Source organism: Oryx dammah, unplaced genomic scaffold (assembly GCF_014754425.2).
Source record: "Oryx dammah isolate SB20612 unplaced genomic scaffold, SCBI_Odam_1.1 HiC_scaffold_12, whole genome shotgun sequence".
NCBI classification, from domain to species: domain Eukaryota; kingdom Metazoa; phylum Chordata; class Mammalia; order Artiodactyla; family Bovidae; genus Oryx; species Oryx dammah.
This window is the reverse complement of record NW_024070196.1, coordinates 54,991,937-55,012,459: the sequence shown is the minus strand read 5'-3', so window position 1 is coordinate 55,012,459 and position 20,523 is coordinate 54,991,937. Positions and strand designations below refer to the sequence as shown.

Sequence of the window (20,523 nt, the reverse complement as noted above, 5' to 3'; positions counted from 1 at the left end):
GGAAGAGGCAATATTTGAGACATAATGACCAATAATTTTCCAGAACTTTAAAAAATATATTCCAAAGTCCAGTATATCTCAAGAAGGATAAATAAATAACTCCACATCTGTCTACATGTCAAGTTTTAGCACAGTAAAACTTGAGAAAATTAAAGACAAAACAAAGTTTTAAAAGAAAAAAAAATGATTGCTTTCAAAGAAAGCAACAGTTAGACTGACAGTTGACTGTCAACTGCAATAATAAAAGCCAAACACATCAATGGAATGATATTTTCAAAAAGTATCATAAGAAATAACTGCCAACCTAGAAATCTATGCCCTGTCAAAACATCTTTCAAGAACTAGGAAGAAACAGAGACATTTTCAGACACATAAAACATAGAGGCTGGCACCAGCATTATCTCCACTAAAGAAAGTCCTCAAGGATACACTTTATATAAAAGATAAAGATCTAAGATGCAAGAAGGAAATTAAAAGCCAAGAAATGATGAATTTGTCTAAATCTAAATTATCATGGACTGAGCGACAGAGGGTCAAAAAATATTTTAAAGATGTATTGTTTTTATACTTTTAAGATGTATTAAAGATATTTTAAATATTTTAATATATTAAAGATATCTTTAAATATTTAAAGATACACGATGACCAAATTTTTTGAAATAAACTATTTTTGAACTTCTGATATCCAACCCCCTCCATGGATAAAACCCCCCATCACGGCCTGAGGACAGCATTTACCCCAGACAATCCTTTGTTCTAGCAGGAAGTGGCCCAAAGCACCTGGGAAGAGAGAGGAGCTACGTGGTGCTATAGGAGGAAGGGCAGAGAGGACCAGAAAGTGTCTTTACTTTAATTTTTTCCTCATAGTGCTGTTCTTTCTGTTTCAGGTGCACCTCCAGATGCTGGGCTGAGACCTGGGCTTCTCTGTGCTTCTCCTCCAGCTCCTAGACGAAAAAGAGGAGACGCTCAGGTGTGTGAAGGAAGGCGAGAGCCAATGCATGTCAGACATTCAGAGGAAACACGGTTTTGGCACAGGCACCAGAGACAACAGGCGTGTGCTTCCTCACAACTAGCCTCTAAGGCTCCTGAGAAGGAAACCACCACTGAGCCTTGGCCCTGGGACTTCCACGTTCAAGTATTCACACACATACACACACAGCTGGTGGGCTGGGATCAGAAACCTATCAGTGTGACAGGTCAAAGGCAGCTCTTCATCTCCGCTTTGAGAAATGAGAGTAACGAGGCAACACAATTTCAAAATTCCATACAGTGCACAGCCCCTGACCACTATCTTGAACCTCAGGCAATTGTTGCTCCAATGACAGCCTTAAACAAGAAAAGTAATGGAAATTTACTTTTTTTATTCTAATGATAAAAAAATTTTATATTTTCCTCATTATTAAAATGATTGGACAGGAACCCTAGCTAAGAAGGAAAACTAATATCACCATTCAAACACTTTGAGTTTTGAATGACTATTTTAACTGACTGGTAATATGGAGAATGCGACTATCTAGAGATGTTCATATGATATCATGTGTAGATGGTGTAACACTAATGGGAAGAAGGCAGAACATAAAATTGACTAAAAATGACATAAATATGTGTACACATATGTGGAAGATAGGAAGAGAATTTGGAGTAATATAAACAGCTCAAATGTAAAGTCCTCTTCATTCTCTTATTAAGATTTATGCTTTTAAACAAAATTCATTTGAAAATTATACCAATTCATTTGCAACATATTATAAACTGGTCACATAAAAGCCAGCATTCAACTTACTGAAATATTCCCTAAATGAAACTATCTGCATCTACATTAATTCTTATGAATCTGGACCCATTAGTTAATTACTAATATCAAAAGTCATTACTCCAAGTTTTCATCTCTTCACACTATCTTTTGAAGATTTTCTTTGAAATGGAAATAATTATGAGAATTTGAAGAATGAGGAAATTATACAGGATATGACTATAAAATGGAGAAAAAAATACTTTCAGATTCACAAACACATGAAATGGTACTGATTAAGCTATTGAAATTCTGAAGTCTGTAAGCACTGACTTTGACTTGGGGGCCAGTAAAGGATTCAATGTTAAAACCAGGTGCACAAGATCTGTTGCAATCTAACAGATGTCATCTTGAAAAGTTGAATGTAAATAGGATGTTAAGTAATAAAAACATACTTTAAGGGCTTTAGGTATATTAAAGGATCCCCAGAAATGAGGTCTTTTTATTAAAGCAAAAGACTCTGCTATAATGAGAACCCCAATTATCTGTTTTGAAAGTTCTTATCAGAATAGCAAATACTTTAATGCAAATGACATTTGAGATGACTTTCCGAGCATCATCATTATGTAACAGTATTAAGGACCCCTCTTTGCTCCTGTTCCAGATACTTTATTAACAGCCTAAGCACCAAGTTCTTGAACAAAAGGTACTTTCTGATAAATGAAGTCACAACCACAAAGGTACTAGGATAGGTAATAAGACATACTTGGAAAAAGAAATCTGCTACTTTTCCTTTACGTTAGAAATCACTTGATAATTGTCTTAGTTTCAGTCCTCCTAAGATGGCACAGGAATGAAAATCAAACTGAAAACAGGTTGAAAACTCAGACATCTGAGATTCACAACGTTGAGACCAAATTTCTGATCCATGTATGAATGGGACTTTGCAACATATAATCCAGGAATGCGGAACTCTACACTCCGACGTTTTAATTGCAAATGAACCTTTGGAAAAACAGACATTCTAAAATCTGACTTCTTCGCATTTTGGCATTTTTTGTTGTTGTTGTCATTTTTTAAAACGTTATCTTTTCTACATGTGTTGGATCAGACTCTTCCGTCCTGTTATGCAAACACTTTGGTTCGCTGCTGTTTCCAGCTCCTAGAATAGTGCCTGGCACATAGTAGAAGCTCATTAAATATTTGTTGAATGAATGAATGAACACATCACCATTAAACAGAGAAACACTTTGCAACCACAAGAGACTTAACCACGTCGTTCGCACCAAGCAAGAGGTGGCAGTGGTGGAATCTCGGTGGGAATTCACTTGACTCACGGTAAAATTCACACACTTGACAATTGCCAAGAGAAACTTGGATGACGGCACGAGAGAACAGAGAGAGTAGACTAACAGTCACATCTGCCTTTGTGTGTAGACGGATCTATGAAGACTGTGTGTCAAAGCAAAACAATTTAACTGATTTCTCTTTTCATCTATTTGTTCAAGAATACCCATATGCTCATGAATATAGACAGAGATGTAAAGATTTGAAGCGTCAGGTTTTTACTGGGTTTTGTTTGGTATAGTATAGGCCTATAAGTCGGTCATTCTGGAGTTCATATAGTTGCTGGTGACTCATTTCCCAGAAGTGATGCAGAGAGAGACAGAGAGAGGGAGGCGGAAAGCACTCTGCTTACCACCTTGCCTTTTTATGGTGGAGAGGAATGGTCGACTACTCCAGAGTCTCTCCCAGGGGCAGGGAAGGAAGGGGCAATGAACACACTCCCCAAAGTGGCTTCAAATTCTTGATTTGGGGACTGAAATTCAAGGAGAGTCCTTTAAACGTTCACCTGCCTTCCACCCTGGGAGGAGCAAAACTTCCAACACATTGGCAAGTACCACCCAAGCCTTCCTTGATCAAGTTAATTTGATCACAGCCAAAAACAGAATCACTGTGATTACATACCTAAAAAAAAAAAAAAGATCTGCTACATCTAAGCAAAGTGAAAATACTAATAAGAATAATAACCAACTGTAGCAGAGAAAGTGAGGGGGTGAACATGGATCTATGACAAATACTACTCAGAGAAAAACAATTCTGCGTGACTAACTTCTTTCCTCTGCAAAAGCGAGGATCTGAGTGTTAGTCTTAAAGCCCTGAATCCCTATCCCTTCTTTTTTTAAATGAGCATTTGCAATGTTAACAGCCATACAAAACTCTGCTGATAGGAGTACGTAAATCCTCCTGTAAAAATGTATTGGAGATGACAGCGTGTGCACGTTCGTATTTCTAAAGGTCAGGCAGTAGCAAACAGAGCGGAAAAAAAAAAACATACTGATGGATCTGTTACCAGTGCTGAAAAGTCCAACCTGTAAGGTTACTCATGCTAGTCTCTGATGTGTCATCCGCTAAGACCACTTCCTCTTAATTCGCCTGCTCGGCGACAACCTCCCCTGTGCCGGTGGCTGCTTCTTCTTTGGACCCCCTTCCCTCTGCAACCTGTTATCGTTGAACTTGCCAACCTTGGCTCCTGCTCACCAGAATTTTATCAGCCATCTGCTGGATCTGTTGGGACTTTGTCTGGATGTCATCCTTCAGTCTGTTTTCTCTACGCTCCATGGTCTCTAGCCTCTTTACCTTGTTCTCCAGAGAGTGGCGGCGTTCCTGCAGATCGTGAATCAATCAGAGAGTTTTAATGGGGTGACGGCTGCGGGCGCAACGCCTGCGCCGAGGGATGGGGCCCTCGGGAAGCGGACGCTCGCGGCAGGGAAGAGAGGTCGCAGGCACCCAGAGCCACGGCGAGGAAAACACGGTTCTGGAATCCAAGTAGTACTCGCTTGTGTAGGTTTACAAGAGTGCATTCATTCATTCAAATATTTACCAAGCACCTACTATCTGCAAAGTAGCACACTAGGCATCTCGGAAAATACCCAGAGGAAGTCGACAGAATGCCTGCCCTTGGAAGAGGTAAGAGAAAGACAAGTAAACATAAAGTGGGTGAAAAGGGGCAGAGCCATGAAGCACACAGGTATGGAGCGCTGCAGGAGGTTGCAGGCAGGAAAGAGAGCTTTGAACTGAGCAGGTGAAGGGAGGAGTCGAGGAGATGTGAGCTGTGGAGGGGGCCGATGCAGCGGGCTGGAGGGGAGAGGGCCAGGGGGAGAGGAGAGGCCTTTCAAATAAAGACAGGCGCAGCAGCAACAGCATGGAGGTGGCCAGCTTAGGCCCCAGGTAAAGCTGCTGCATAAGGTGAGTTTGGGGGAAGCAGGAGAACATGGCAAGGGGAGCACGTGTGGGTCAAACGGCTGACAGTCTCATGGATCTAAGACATAGGGAAGCACTAATGGCTTTGGGATGGTACGAGGGGTGGTGATGAGCCTGGAGCCAGAGGTCCCCAAGTCTGACATTTCTGAGTTAGCTGGGAGGAAAGTGAGACTGGAAGCAGAAAGCCGAGAAATGAGTGCATTTGCTCAGCTGGGAGGAAGAGCACCTGCACTATGCAGAGGCCTGCAGAAATGGCCAGCAGGGGGAGACGCTGGAGGGGGACAGTGTGGGCACACTGGCAGGGCTGAAGCACGTGTGGAGTGGCAGGGCCCAGGGAGAAGCAGACGGTGTCAAGGCTCCAAGCCTGGGGTGACCACATGGACGACGATGGCCCCGACCAGCATGAGGAGACTGAGAAGATGACCCAGCTGGTTGCGGAAGACAGTGAGTTCATTCTAGGTTAGAGGCACTGTTCAGGCCCCCAGGCAACATGTCAGGGGAGCAGTGGGAAATACTGCCTGCGTGGGTGAGGGTGGCCCCAGAGAGTTGTGGACAAATAGGTCACCACCAGCACAGTGATAGGGAGAAGCAGAAAGCCCAAGAAAGGGGGATGGTTAAGTCAACTATGGCACAGCTGTTCCCCAGAACCATTACCCAGGCAAGGGGGAAGCTGGAGGGGAATAAGGGGAAACGTCCCTTCTGATTCTAGATTCTTCATTTCTGTGATTTTTTTCTTTTTTTACGAGAAGACACTCATGTGTTTTCTGCATAATTATATAATTGGTTTCAACAACAACAACAACAACAAAGAATTGAAGGGAGAGAAAAGGCCCCAAAATACAGATCTGGGAGTTACCAACACACACAGGTCACAGCTGAAGCCTCGAAATTTACTATGTTATTATCACTGCTGGGAGGAAAAGTCGAGGAAAAGTCAAGGAAAAGCAAGGGTACAGAGGGAAGGAAGAGAAGACCTCAGGGACGGCGTCACGGTTCACCTAGATAAACATGAGTCCACCCACACAAGTGAGTGGGTCAGAGGAAAACAAACAGGAAGGAACGGTTTTTATCAAAACATCTTTCTACTCGTAGCTTCTGTGACAAATGCTTCTCCCCTTTGGGGAAAAACGTTCCCAAGCCTCTCGGGTTCAGAGGAATGGGCAGAAAGGAAAAGTGGTTTGAACAAAGGCGAGCAGACAGAAGGTGGTGCCTCCATTTCGTCCCCACACAGCCAGAGGCCAGGCACTGCAGGACCCAGGGGCTGGAGGTCCCCTGCTCACCTCGGCCTCCACCAGCTTCTTCCTGATGCCCTCGGAGGAGTCCTCGCGGTTGTGCAGCTTCTCCAGCTCACGCTCGGCCCGCTCCTTCGCCTGACGGATGTTCTGTAGCAGCTCGGTGGCCTCTGTGCTGGCTTTCACGGCCTGAAAGGAGAAGAAACGGGGGGGGGGGGGGGGGGGGGGGGGGGACGGGTGAGATGGCCCAGTTTAGACACAGAAAAAGATGAGGATCATCTCCTAAACAGGAAAAAAAAATCGGGTCACACTGAATGGATATTTTTATCCATTCTTCAAAAAACAAACAAACTTTTCATTTTATTCTGTATTTCATCTATTCTAAGGTGCACTTATATTTTTTAACATCACTAAATTTGGAATACTGCATCCTACAGTTAAAACTGACAGTTTTTTTTTTTAATTTCCTGGGGTACAGAAGATAATGGAATATTGGACAAACTTTAGCTTCTTAGATTCAATATTTTGGAGTAAATAAATGCAAACAAAAAGTCTTGGATTTATTTGCCCAATTATTAATGTATTTACCTCAGAGCATTAATTTTCTCCTTATTTAATCATCTCATTTGCCAACTTCTTTATGGGGAATCTCTACTATTAACTTTTATAACAATACAACATAAAAGCTGTAATTTAAACCTTTAATAATAAGAAATACCTATCAGAGGGCACAACCACCATAGCATTTGTAGTGGCTCAAAATTCATGTTAGGGAAGTCATTTTTTTTTTTTAATTAATCTTTTGAAGTTAATTTTTATTTGTGTCTTAACTATACTGCAGCTCTTCAAGCATCATGATAAAGATCAGACTGTAAACCACCAACCTCACATGCATTCACTTCAAATTATCATTTGAAAAAGTGAAAACAGCAAGGAAACTCTAGCTTAGAGACCTACATGCTGGCCAGTGTGGGAATTGCTCCCCACATGTGCCCAGTGAGCACTGGAAATGTGGCTGGTGTGACTAGGAAGTCAATTTTAAAGTTTACTAAAGTTTAATTCATTTAAAAACTGAAGCAGTATAAATGTTTTAATATCAATACATGCTGTGATGACATTTTGTATATATTGCATTATGAAAACTGTATCATTCAAAGAGTTTTCACCTTTTTATAATGTGGCCACTAGAAAACTTAGAATTACATCTGTGGCTGACATGTATAGATAGGTTGCTCCCCTCTTCTACAGCGGGGGGGCAGAGTCCTACAAGACATGAGTCCTCACACAAACTTCTAGCTGAGAGAGGCTTTCCGAAGTGAGCTCAAGAATAGGCAGGAAGGAGTCAGATGAATGGATATAGAAAAAGTGGATCATCCCAGCTATGGAATACCATGAAGCCTCTGAAAAGGAGATCCTGCCACATGCTGCAACATAGATGAACCTCCAGGACACTGTGCTGAGCGAAAAGAGCCAGTCACAAAAAGACAAATACTGGATGATTCCACCCCAGGAACTGTCCAAAGCAGTCAAAAGCATACCAACAAAGTAGATTAGCAGAGGCAAATTATGATATATAGTGATATATATCACATATATATATAGGATGGATAAACAAGGTCCTCCTGAATAGCAGAGGGAACTATATTCAGTATTTTGTAATAAGCCATAAAGGAAAAGAATATGACAAAGAATGTTCATATGTTTAACTGAATCACTCCACTGTGCAGCATAGGGACACAACATTGTAAATCAAGAAGGGAGGGAAGGAAGGAAGGAAGGGGTTACCAAGGGTGGGCATTCACTAAAGGGGTGGTTAGCATCTAACAGACAGTGTCAGTTTTGTGAGAAAAACGTTCTCTAGATTTGCTGTACAATGCAGATATAGCTAACACACTAAGGAACTGGACACTCAAAATGATTAAGATGGTAAAGTCAATGTTATATGTTTTCAATAACACAACTTTAAAAAGGAGGAGGAGGAAAATGAAAGGGCTCTTTTAAACACATTGACAAACCTTCCTGAAGGCCATATTCATTCTGGCCCTTTCTTTAGCATTTCCCCTGTTCACCCAAAGGAAGGGCCATTAGCACTCACTGTGTCAGAAGCCATAAACCACACCCACCCTCCTCCCCAACCACTCGAGGACTCCTGGCTCCTCCAGGCTTCCAATGGACAGGAAGGCTGCCAGCGGTCTCTGATGGAAAACCGTCTGGGTCATGAATAAGATGTGAACCCAGTCCCCTGAAGGGAGAGGAGCCAGCCTCTTGGGATCTGTCGTAGTACAATTTGAACTTTGAATTGACAGTCTCATTGAGCTTGGTTTCTGGTTTATTTGTTTAAACAAATACTGTTTGACAGGTCCCCAAAAGAGAAAATATATTCAGAACTCTGATACTTTCAGGTAATAGCTCACCACCCCGTTTAATCTCCCTCAGTGCTGGGTGACAATTCTCTTTCTTTGATCTTTCACCCTCTAGGATAGGGCAAGAAAAAGTACTTGGAAATGGGAGGTAAGTTCCCCCAAATATCCCCTTGGGCTTACCTTTTCTAGCTTCTCTTGGAGCTCCTGAATTTTGAGCTGCTGCTCAGCATTGATCTGTAATTAAAATCCCAGGAAATAAAACAAAAGGCACATTGGTATTAAGGTCTTGCTAGATTTACTACAGGCCTATTTTCTTGAGGTTTCTGTGGGGGTCTTATTGTTTTCCAGTACCTATTGATGGAGAAGAAGAACAGTAGCCTATCAGAGAAGCCTTTGAATGTCTCAGTGTAAACCTCCATGTGGACCGTTTCTCTAGAACCAGCGACACACATACAGATGGCAAAAAAGGGAACTGAAATCGCCTGTATTTTAAAACAGTAAATTTTCCCATCTGTTTTACTGAGTATCTGGGTTTGTATGTTACAGTGAGAGGGCATGACAGAAAAAAAAGAGGTGTCTTCTCCCCCTTTTAGAACCATAGCTGAAGCTAAACCTGGTCACCCAGAGACTGACCATCAAAATAAACCCAGAAGAGAGTTTTCTATTCACTGCAAATATATTCTTAACCAATGACAGGCCACGGGGAGCAACATTTAAGAGACTGCATATGTGCATGCTAAGTCGCTTCAGTTTTGTCCGACTCTTTGCGACCCTAGGGACTATGGTCCACCAGGCTCCTCTGTCCACGGGATTCTCCAGGCAGAAATACTGGAGTGGGTTGCCACGCCCTCCTCAGGGGATCTTCCCGACCTAGGGATCCAACCCTTATCTCTTGTATCTTCTGCATTGGCAGGTGGGCTCTTTACCACTAGCGCCACCTGGAAAGCCCATTTAAGAGACCATCTGCCCAAATCCCAATACCAATAACGGAAAATACCTTCTCCAGTTTGGCATATTCTCCCACTTCAGGCTTCCCTTGATCTTTAGCCTGTAATTTAAAAGATACAACATATTGGGAACTCTCAAGAACCTAAAAATCTTATAAGACAACACTACAGGCTATATTTTCTTGGTCTCTGTGGCCAAAACAATTAGGACAACAATAAAAAATTAAGTTACCTTCTCTAATCAACACCAGGAACTCTGTAGGGCATCTCATGGCTTCTCGAATGTACTCTCATTAAGCTAGGATTCCCTTTATTATTGCTAAGATCATCCAGGATTCTACCTCCAAAACTCCCTCCCAGAGGGGCGCTAGCTACCTTCATCAGTTTATGCTGACATTCTGTTGCTTTACGCTTAAACTCTTCAGCAGCCAGCCGAGACTCTCTGAGCTCCGATTCATAGAGGTCACTCCGCCTTCTCGCCGAAACCAGGTCCTCTTCCAACTGACTCATCATCAACCTCATTTCTTCCACTTGAGCCTGGTACTCCTAAAGAGTAGGCAACAGGAGAAAGGTGGCCTTTAGAACTCCTGAAAGGAAAGACAGGAAGTGAAGGTGGAAAACCACAGAGAGGAGAGACAGTGAAGAGGTATCAGGAGGGAATGGACCCAGAGAAAAGGTGAAAGATGCAGATGAGGGTGAGGTGTGCGGAAGGTGAGTAGAGAGAAAAGAATATTAAATCTTTAAACTGTTTTCGTGTAGATCATGTAGCACTAGTAACACCATTTGGAACACATGTGCTTATATACAGTTAGATCCTTTGAGCAAATAATACCGTACAAGAAGTGCAGAACCTTAAGGCCTTTGTAACACCAGAGAGCAGCAAGGGATGTACTTTAAACAACCATGATAATCTGCTTACGCAAAGCTTTCCCTCAAGGGTAATCATTTATATAGATTTGTCCTTTAGAAGTCACGTGTGCCTAACATAATTAAATATGGTACCTAGTTTTAAAATTAACCTTTCAGATGACACAAGGGGGTAATTGGAAATCTCAATGGAGAGAATCTTGGAAGGTAAAACTCATCATGTCAGTTTCTCACCATTAATTTTTCTGGGCCCCAAACTGCATGAAGAACTTAACGGAGCTCTTGAGATGCAAGTCACCCTGAAATGTGGAAGAGTCAGGAAACACTGGTTCTGGTCAAAGGAACTTTTAAGAAAGACTCCAAGGAAAGAATTACCTTGCTCCCTCGAGCAAAAGCCTTTAAAGTAATCCCAACAGTCCAATCTTTCTCAAAGTGAATTTCTAAAATCAGAACATCTGCATTGAGGTTTTCCAAAACTGATTTACCATGAGAAATAAACAGTGGTTTTGAAAACTTTTGGGGCACAGCACAAAAATATTCTCTGTTAGCAAAAGCAAAGACTATACATGTAAGGTTTATGAATGAACAAAGTTTATCCAATCCAAGGTGGTGGGGGTGGAGGATATAAAATGAAAAGAATAAAGAATTGATCTAAGACTATCTCTGACCTTCACAACATCTAGTGATCATCTCTAAGATCTGTTCTCCCAAGAAATGACTGAAGAGAGATCCACTGAGCAAGGATATGTTTTTAACCAATAAAATGCTTTTTTTCCCCCCAGTAACAGTACAGCTTCATCCCACTGTAATAGGCAATCCCCATGTGCACGCTAAAGCGAAGATGACATCTTTATGAAAATGGGTAGTTTTCATGGAAACACATCTCTCTGTGTTAATGGTACAAAGGAAAGCAGAAAAAAAGGAGGGGCACAAAACGGAGCACTAAAAGCATACAGTCGTCCCTCGGTACACACGGGGGGTTGGCTCCAGGGCCAAATTTGACCTGAGGTTGGCCGACCCATGCATACAGAAACTGTGGATACAGAGGGCCAGCTGCATTGTTGCTGAGGGTCAACTCTACAAGTCATGGGGCACCAGGGTTTCTGGACGAGGCTCACTAAGTGGGTGGTGCTGGGTTATATAACCAAAGGTCTTTATAAACTACTAAACAATTATCTGAACTCACAGAATAAAACATGAGTCAATGATGTGGGATGGCACACCCTCTACTTGGCGTTTTTCTAGTCCCCTCGGCCAGGGCTGTATGATGACTTCTTATGACTTGCATAGCTCTAGTATTAAGCCTTCCTGGACCCCTTCCTCCATTAAAAAAATTTATATATATATAAAATATATAAAGATAAAAACATTATCAATGAAAACACTTTCTTTTACATAAAAACTCAATTTCTTTTCTCCTGATTTTAAAAAATCCAAAGTACCAATGGAGCTGCTCACAAGCACAAATACCAAACTGTGGAGGAAGCGGACAGGTGGGAGTCAGTCTTGATAATCTTTTATCTCTGAGCTCCCTTGTCTGACTTAAACTTTCAGCAAAAAGGGAATATGGTTTTTGGGTTTTGTCAGGAGCAAGGAAAGAGCACTGTTTCAACACCGCCCCCCCACCCCACCCCCTGCCCTAAACATCTCTCTGTCCAGAGCTGTCAGCGCCCAAGGGGAGGAGGGCATGAATCAGGCAACGCCTCTGTCAGCAATCTGAGCTCCCAGGGCACCCAGCCTGCTACAGATATCAAAAAGAATTCTACTTCATTTATTGAGCCACTGTTATTCTGCCAGCTACTTCAAGGACATCCTATACATCCAACAGCTGACCAAATCCCTTTTTCAAGAAAAATCTCAGAGAGGATGATCAGGTCTGTTTCCAAGGACAGCTGAGAGAGAGCTGTCCGAATCTCAGCGTGGGCTCAGAGCTGGTCATAGCTCTGAGGATCAGAATGGGGAAATGTGGACAACTTTTGAGTCATGCCTCAAGTCATTCTTTGGAATGGAGCTTTACTATTTTGTTTGAAGAGGACCAATCAGAAGTCCTAAAACTCAAATGCCTTCTATGTTACCCAAATTTCTGTCTCTCTTTCCAAGGAGGGGGGTTGGTGGAACCAGCAATTGCTAGTGATGGAGCATGAATCTGACTATCATGTGACGCATCTAGGTGTGTTCTAAATTCTTTAAATTTTTGACTGAGCCTCAGGGCACACAGGATCTTAGTTCCCTGACCAAGGATTGAACCCATGCCCCTTGAACTGGAAGTACAGGTTCTAGTCACTGGATCACCAGAAAAGTCCCTAGGTGTTTTATTTTAAACCAAGTCCAAATACTCCATTGGGGTTAGTTGTTGATCAGTTGCTAAGTCGTGTCTGACTCTTTGCAACTCCATGGACTGCAGCATGCCAGGCTTCCCTGTCCTTCACTATCTCCTGGAGTTTGCTCAAATTCAAGTCCACTGAGTCTGTGATGCTATCTAACCATCTCTGTCCTCTGCCACACCCTTCTCTTTTTTACTTTCAGTCTTTTCCAACATCAGGGTCTTTTCCAATGAGTCAGCTCTTCACAACAGGTGGCCAAAGTATTGAAGCTTCAACTTTAGCATCAGTCCTTCCCATGAATATTCAGCATTGATCTTTAGGATTGATTGGTTTGATTTCCTTGCAGTCCAAGGGACTCTCTCAAGAGTCTTCTCCAGCACCACAATTCAAAAGCATCAATTCTTCAGCACTCAGCGTTCTTTATGGTCCAATTCTCACATCCATACATGACTACTGGAAAAACCATAGCTTTGACTACATGGACCTTTGTCGGCAAAGTGATGTCTCTGCTTTTTAAAGCACTGTCTAGATTTGTCATAGTTTTCCTTCCAAGGAGCAAGCATGTTTTAATTTCATGGCTGCAGTCACTGTTCTAGTGATTTTGGAGCTCAAGAAAATAAAATCCGTCACTGCTTCCACTTTCAGTTCAGTTCAGTCGCTCAGTAGTGTCCGACTCTGTGCAACCCCATGAATCGCAGCACGCCAGGCCTCCCTGTCCATCCATCACCATCTCCCAGAGTTCACTCAAACTCACGTCCATTGAGTCGGTGATGCCAAACAGGCATCTCATTCTCTGTCGTCCCCTTTTCCTCCTGCCCCCAGTCCCTCCCAGCATCAGAGTCTTTTCCAATGAGTCAACTCTTCACATGAGGTGGCCAAAGTACTGGAGTTTCAGCTTTAGCATCATTCCTTCCAAAGAACACCCAGGGCTCATCTCCTTTAGAATGGACTGGTTGGATCTCCTTGCAGTCCAAGGGACTCTCAAGAGTCTTCTCCAACACTACAGTTCAAAATCATCAATTCTTTAGCACTCAGCTTTCTTCACAGTCCAACTCTCGCATCCACTTTAGCCTCTACTATTGGCCATGAAGTGATGGGACCAGATGCCATGATCTTCATTTTTTTAAATGCTGAGTTTCAAGCCAGCTTTTTCACTCTCCTCTTATAACCTCAAGAGGCTCTTTAGTTCCTCTTCACTTTTGCCATAAAGGTGGTGTCATCTGCATATCTGAGGTTGTTGATATTTCTCCCGGCAATCTGGAATCCAGCCTGTGATTCACCCAGCCTGGCATTTCACATGATGTACTCTACATATAAGTTAAAGAAGCAGGGTGATGATATACAGCCTTATCATACTCCTTTTCATTTTGAACCAGTCCGTTGTTCCATGTCCAGTTCTACTTGTTGCTTCTTGACCCACATACAGGTTTCTCAGGAAACAGTAAGGTGGTCTGGTAGTCTCATCTCTTTAAAAATTTTCCACAGTTTACACAGCATAGTCAATGAAGAAGAAGTAGATGTTTTTCTGGAATTCCCTTGCTTTCTCTATGATCTAACAAATGTTGGCCATTTGATCTCTGGTTCCTCTGCCTTTTCTAAATCCAGAATGTACATCTGGAAGTTCTTGGTTCACGTACTGCTGAAGTCTAGCTTGAAGGATTTTGAGTATTACCCTTCTAGTATGTGAAATGATTGCAATTATAGGGTAGTTTGAACATTCTTAAATAGCTAAGTAGAAGCAACATCTAAAATAAATAAACAGAGGTACAGAAATTGGCTTTGAGTGGAAGAGAGAAGAATAAATGGCAAATCTAGGAGGAATCGGTGGGCTACAAACCAAATACTAGGAGTTTACTGGAAGTATTTCTCCTGGACTGCAAACATTCCACTCTCACCAAGCTTACTGAGGGTCATTTTTTTAGTAAGTCCTCCTTCCGATGAAAAATAAAATCTGAAACGAAGAAGCTTTCTTCCCCCAAAATGGAACGCTTAGCAGTCATTAAATCTAAAACTCCACATGGATGCCAACTGTGATATGAATCACAAAGGACATTTCTTTGAACTCAACCACCAGCATATACCTTTTCAAAATGTCCTGAAAATTCTGTTTCTTTTTAATTTCAGGGACACCAGCTGCTCCCTCTGGTGGCCAAGCACAGCTTTCATTTCCCCAGGATACCACCAAAAGCAAATTTCCAAACACATTGAACTAATGGGAGAAAAAGAATCCTACTTCTTGAAATTAGGAGGAAAAATGGTGTGGACAAAAGGGCAACGAGTCAACTGTCAAAGTGGACTTTTCCAATGTGCAGGCACAACCTTCAAGATCTCTAAGTTAGTACTGTTCAGAAACCTGACAACTGGATAGCACAATTTCCTAGGCACGTTTATTTAGAACATTTTTATCAAGCAGGAGGATATTAACCAATGATTTAAAAAATATTAGGGTGATAATGAGACGATGCCAAAAAAAACAACCAAAATAGTAATTCTTTCAAGAACAGTTAATGAATCAAATTATTTGCAAGAGTTTCTTGCATTAGCAACCACCCAGATGGCTAAGTGTGCACTACCCGGAGACAAAAATGTTCATTTCCATCACTGTTTCCATTAGATATTCTGAAGTGAATGAGAGTTGCCTGGCAGCTGATAATTCAGCTCTCCAATTGCTCACTGCATTCTCTTCATTAAAGTTTCTATTTACGGTTTCTTCAAAGGACAAAAAAAAAATCCGCGCTAAAAAGGAAACAATGAAGTAAAATAGAAATGAACCATCTAGAAAGAAAACTCTTTTAGAAAAGGAAAGGGGAAAAATAAAGACAGTAGGCTTTTTAAAGGTCTGGATTTTCTTTTCTCATCACGGAGGGGAGGGCTTTATGTAGTCGAGATTTGCCGTGTTAATTCTGACGCGGCCTTAACTGCTCAAAGTCACCTCCTAGGATACATCTTTAGATAAGCAAAACTATGAATTATCCTAGCTTCTCTCAAAAACGTAAAGTGCATCTAAAAAGCTATGAAAACATCTTTAAAAATTATTTTAATGGCCTTAAAAGCAGAAATTGGCACTCTTTCGGTAGAAAGTTAGATAGGAAGCAATTTCAGCTTTGCAGGCCATGTGATCTCTTGTCACAGCTACTCACCTCTGCCAGTGAAGCGTGATCAGCAGCCACAAACAGTGCGTAGACAGTACCTAAGCGAACGGGTGTGTCTGTGTTCCAATGAAACTTTATTTATATAAACACTGAAATCTGAACTCCATATACTTTTCACAGGTCATGAACTATTCTTTTGAATTCCTGCCCCTAACTATTTAAAAATGCAAAAACCATTCTCAGCTTGTGGTCATGGAAAAGAGGTTGGTTGGCCAGATTTACCCCAACAGGCTGCAGTCTGCCCACCACCACTGCTTTAAACCTACACCTTTGATTGAAAAAGAGCAGTCATTGTGGGGTCCAGACTTCAAAAGGAGCTAGAACATTTATATAAACCATGTGGAATGTGAAAAAGTTCCATTTGGAATCTGAAAGTTCCAAAGGACCTACATACCTCTTTCTCCCCCTCCTCTCCTCCCTCCTTGCCTTTCTCTGTCCCTCAAACATGCCTCCCCTGAAATGAGAGGTCTGAGCTGGTGCCCCGCTCCCAGGCAGCGAGTCATACCTGCTCTTTGATTTCTTGGAGCTTCCGGCTCTGCTCTCTGATATCATGGAGGAGCTGCAGTGCTTTGTCGTCCTCTTGGGACACCTCCATCCGTGCTTGCTCCAAACTTCGCTTTAAGCTCTGCGGAAAGCAAAAATTTTTAATAGGGATGCCCCGTGGATCCTGCTCTAGTTGAAAAGATTCATTAAAGGAGCTGCAGGCTGCTTCGCAGACACCAAGACGGTTTTGGGTGACGGACCCACGACGACAGCTTCCAGTGGGTTGATGAATTCCAGGTTTCATCCTGCAAAATCCCCTGGTTCAAGAAAACATCTCAAACTCCTTGGGACCTCATGGATCCGGCCTGAAAGTGCAGCCACCTGTCTCCTACCTGGCCTAGCAGATACTTACTTGTATGTTCAGGACTGAAAACTAGTAAGATCCCCTAGCCATGAAACCATCACTGGAATGGATACCAAGTCTCTTCTGGAATATCAGTGATTCGAGGACTGTCAAGTTTATCTCCCCTTTTCAAAGTAGCAATGACTTCATTCTCTGCCCGGGTATCATTTAGGACTCCAAGGAATCTATTTCCACCTCCTGGCTTACGTTTCCTGGACACCTTTCATCCATAAGGTTCCCTTAATGCTTCAGTAGCACTGAAATATATATCTGAAATACATAACTGAATAACTTCACCCACCACTGAAAGGCAGCCAAATCTGGAATGGAAACATAGCAGTTATTCTTAATCAGCCACGTTCTATAGATTTCCTCTCCCTTGTGGAAAAAACACTTGAAAAATGTGTGATTCAACTTCTTAAGACTGTACATTAAGAAACACCTGAATGAAAATTTTTAACGAGACAATGGAGAAGACAGTCTACTCTTGTGAAGGAAAGAAAAAAAAAGTCACATGGTAAAAAATGACAAGAGGGTCTGGGTTTTAAAGCCTGAGTTTTCTTGTTGCTATGCTGGTTCTAGGTGATAGAAAGTTGATTTGGGGCAAATTCAAAACATATTTTCTTGCCCTTATTTGGGAGCTTGGTTCCTAAGGCTGATCATGTAGGACACGAGGTAGACCACAGAGGTTGGGATGGGAGATGTGAGACCCTCTGCAAGGCCATCTACGCTTGTCTCCAGGCTCCTACCTGGACTCTCTGAGCCTGACCTCCTGTCTCCAGGCACTCACACCTGGCGCACGCTACTCTGCACATCACAGGTCCTGCTCGTGCGTCCTACCTCTCTTTTCTCTGCCCCTGGCTGTGACGTGCCTCATGATGCTGTCATGAAACAGGATGAGACACACACGACAGGAAGTGCCACCTCCGAGGGAAGGGGGCTTTGGGGGGAAGGCTCACACTGCATTCTGTGATGTAGGTAGCAAGGTCCTGCTCCAGGAGGGATCTCTGAGTCTCAGAGGCCTTCAGCTCCACCTCCTTCTGACTAAGCACAGCCTCCACCTCTGACACTCTCCGATGTAACCGGGTCATTTCCTGCTCCATCTGAAATAGACACAGCAACATGTTAAAAAAGGCCCGTGGGGGGTTCGTTAGGAGTAATCGCGTCTCAAGCCACCTCCGAAACCACCTGGTGGTCCCGGCTGGCACTAACTCGCCAAAAGGTTGGGCTGGAAATACCATGGTTTCTTCGCCTGGGAGCACACCGGTCTTCGCAAGGACAGTCACCAATGCTAAGTCACTCCTCTCATGCAAGGCTGGGTTCACACTCGATCACTTCTCTAACCCAGTAAGCAAGGAGGCCACAATCACCATTTTTTTCACCCGTTTGTTTTTTGGGTTGGGTTTGGTTTTTTTTTTGCAGATGTCAGTTTAATTTTATCCCAAATCCATCTTGATCCCCCCCATCTCCTTGCAAAGATCTAGAGGACAAATCCACGACAGGGCAAGGAGATATGGACTCGTCTGCACTCTTGGGAGTCCCAGGCAAGAAGTGACTCTTACGAGCTTCCACAGAACTGCCTCTGGGCAGGAACAGTGAACGTTAAGAGACGATGAGCATAATCAACACAGTGGCTGCAGTTACATAGGCAGGAGTTTCTAAGGACTAGGAAGAGAGACTTCGCATCACTCAAAGCAGATGGGATGCATCTCGGCCACAGGTGAGGACCCGCGCCACCTGCCGGAAGACGCAGACATCTGGGTGGGTCATGCTGAGGAACGGGCCGCTTTATATCCAGGGCCTCCTCTGGTTAAGATTTAAAGGATTTACGGCAGCGTCAAGGCCCGAATTCATCTCCCTCTGAGCTGCCGGAGGCGCGACTTCGGCCCAGGAAGGATCAGGTGGCTCGGCGCCAGCGGCGGCCCCGGGCAGGTCCCTCGGCATATATTGACGGGAGGATCCTGCAGCAAGGAGGGAGGCCGGCTGTGGAAATAAATACCTTGTGACACTTGTCCTGGGAGTCTTGCAGCTCTTTGCTTTTGATAAGAAGTTTCTTTTCCATGGAGCTAGTCTTGGCAGGGGAGTCCAGACTTGACACAACAGACCTGGATGGAAGAAAACCAATGTCAAGGTGAAGGGTGGGGATGGGCCAAAAATAATAATAAAAACTTTTAAAAATGAAACTACAGCTGAATTTGGGATTAGCAGATGCAAACTATTATGCAGAGAATGGAAAAACAAAAAGGTCTTACTGTAAAGCACAAAGAACAGGATATATTCAATATCCTGTAATAAACTATGATGGAAAAGAATATGTATATATAGGTATGTATGTATCACTGAGTCACTTTGCTGTACTGCAGAGATTAACACAAACTGTAAATCAACAACACTTCAATAAAATAAATGTTAAAAGGAAAGAAACTATAGTAGAGACCAAGACCTGCCAGCATCCTTGGCCATCCAAAGAGCTGGCTCAAGCAGCTTCTAATGGTATCATGACCACGAGGCAGAGAGCTAGATGGGACCAAGAACACTGGAAGCAGGAGGATCCAAGTGTAAATTTAGTTACCACTGACCCGAGGCATTAATTTGGCCTCCCTGAGCCTCCGTTCCCATTTCTAGGAGGTAGAATGATAATCAAAGGACCTATCATGACAGGAGAGAATGAGCATCAGACACAGCATTGTGCCTGCGCGGCTTCGTTTACTCTTTCATTCAACGGGCATGTGCTGTGCACCTACTCTGTTCCAGAAACCTTTCCAGGCACTGGAACAGCAGCAGTCAAGACAGACACAGTCCTTGCCCTCCCAGAGCCGACACTCATGGAGGGCATGCAGAGTACATCAGGCAGACACACGAACTAAAAAGGTTCATAGATGATGCCAGAGAATGAAACTGGGTGACGTGCTATGACAGAGGAAATGGATCAGGGGCCTGTTTCTCTGAGCAGTGACGTCTCAGCTGACACTTGAAGAATGAGAAAGTGCTGGCCTTCCAAAGCTCTGGAAGGAAACAAGCTCCAGGGAACAAGGATAAAGGATGCACAGGTCCTGACACAGGATTGAGTTAACACAGCAAGTGGCCACTGTTTTCAGTTAACTATATTGACCAAACTGTTGCCTATTCCATCCCTAAGCTAGCCAGTTTGATTCTGCTTCATTTTATACAAACAGGTAACACTTATTGGTGCTTCCCTGGTGGCTCTGCGGTAAAGAATCTGCCTGCAATGCAGGAGACCCAGGTTTGATCCCTAGATCAGGAAGATCCCCTGGAGGAAGTCATGGCAACCCACTCCAGTATTCTTGCCTGGAGAATCCCTTGGACAGAGAAGCCTGGTGGGCTACAGTCCACAGGGTCGCAAGGAGTTGGACATCACTGAAGCAACCGAGCATGCACTAACACTTACTATGTTGGGCTAAATAAAGTCCCTCCACCAAGGTGTCCATGTCCTAATCTCTGGAACCTGTGGATCTGTTACCTGATGTGGCAAAGGGGGCTTTGCAGATGTGATAATGTTAAGAATTCTGATGGCAAGGATATCCTGGATTATCGGAGTGGGCCCAATGTAACCACAAGGGTCTTTTCAGTATGTAAGCAGAGGGGGACTTCTCTGGTGGTCCAATGGTTAAGACTCTGCCCTTCTACTGTGGAGGGCACAGGTTCAAACCCTGGTTGGGGAACTAATATGCTGCATACTGCACAGTGAAGCCAAAAAAAATTTTTTTTAAAGATGGAAGTACAGGAAGGGAGGAG

At 43.2% G+C, this 20,523-nt stretch overlaps 1 protein-coding gene across 6 annotated transcripts in view; it reads right to left on the bottom strand.

Annotated features, from left to right (window-relative positions):
* Nucleotides 1-20,523, bottom strand: part of CIT (citron rho-interacting serine/threonine kinase) — a 171,882-nt gene that overhangs the window by 62,317 nt on the left and 89,042 nt on the right. For 5 of the 6 annotated variants that reach the window (XM_040250781.1, XM_040250783.1, XM_040250782.1 and 2 more), the window contains 9 exons: nucleotides 18,767-18,872; nucleotides 17,727-17,870; nucleotides 16,387-16,506; nucleotides 9,914-10,084; nucleotides 9,589-9,639; nucleotides 8,772-8,825; nucleotides 6,277-6,417; nucleotides 4,274-4,399; nucleotides 849-944 (listed from right to left, as the gene is read on the bottom strand). In XM_040250781.1, the coding sequence (XP_040106715.1) occupies nucleotides 849-944; nucleotides 4,274-4,399; nucleotides 6,277-6,417; nucleotides 8,772-8,825; nucleotides 9,589-9,639; nucleotides 9,914-10,084; nucleotides 16,387-16,506; nucleotides 17,727-17,870; nucleotides 18,767-18,872 (1,009 nt within the window). Of the gene's footprint in view, nucleotides 1-848; nucleotides 945-4,273; nucleotides 4,400-6,276; nucleotides 6,418-8,771; nucleotides 8,826-9,588; nucleotides 9,640-9,913; nucleotides 10,085-16,386; nucleotides 16,507-17,726; nucleotides 17,871-18,005; nucleotides 18,873-20,523 lie in introns of those variants that run through there. The other variant, XM_040250787.1, reaches the window with a different exon arrangement.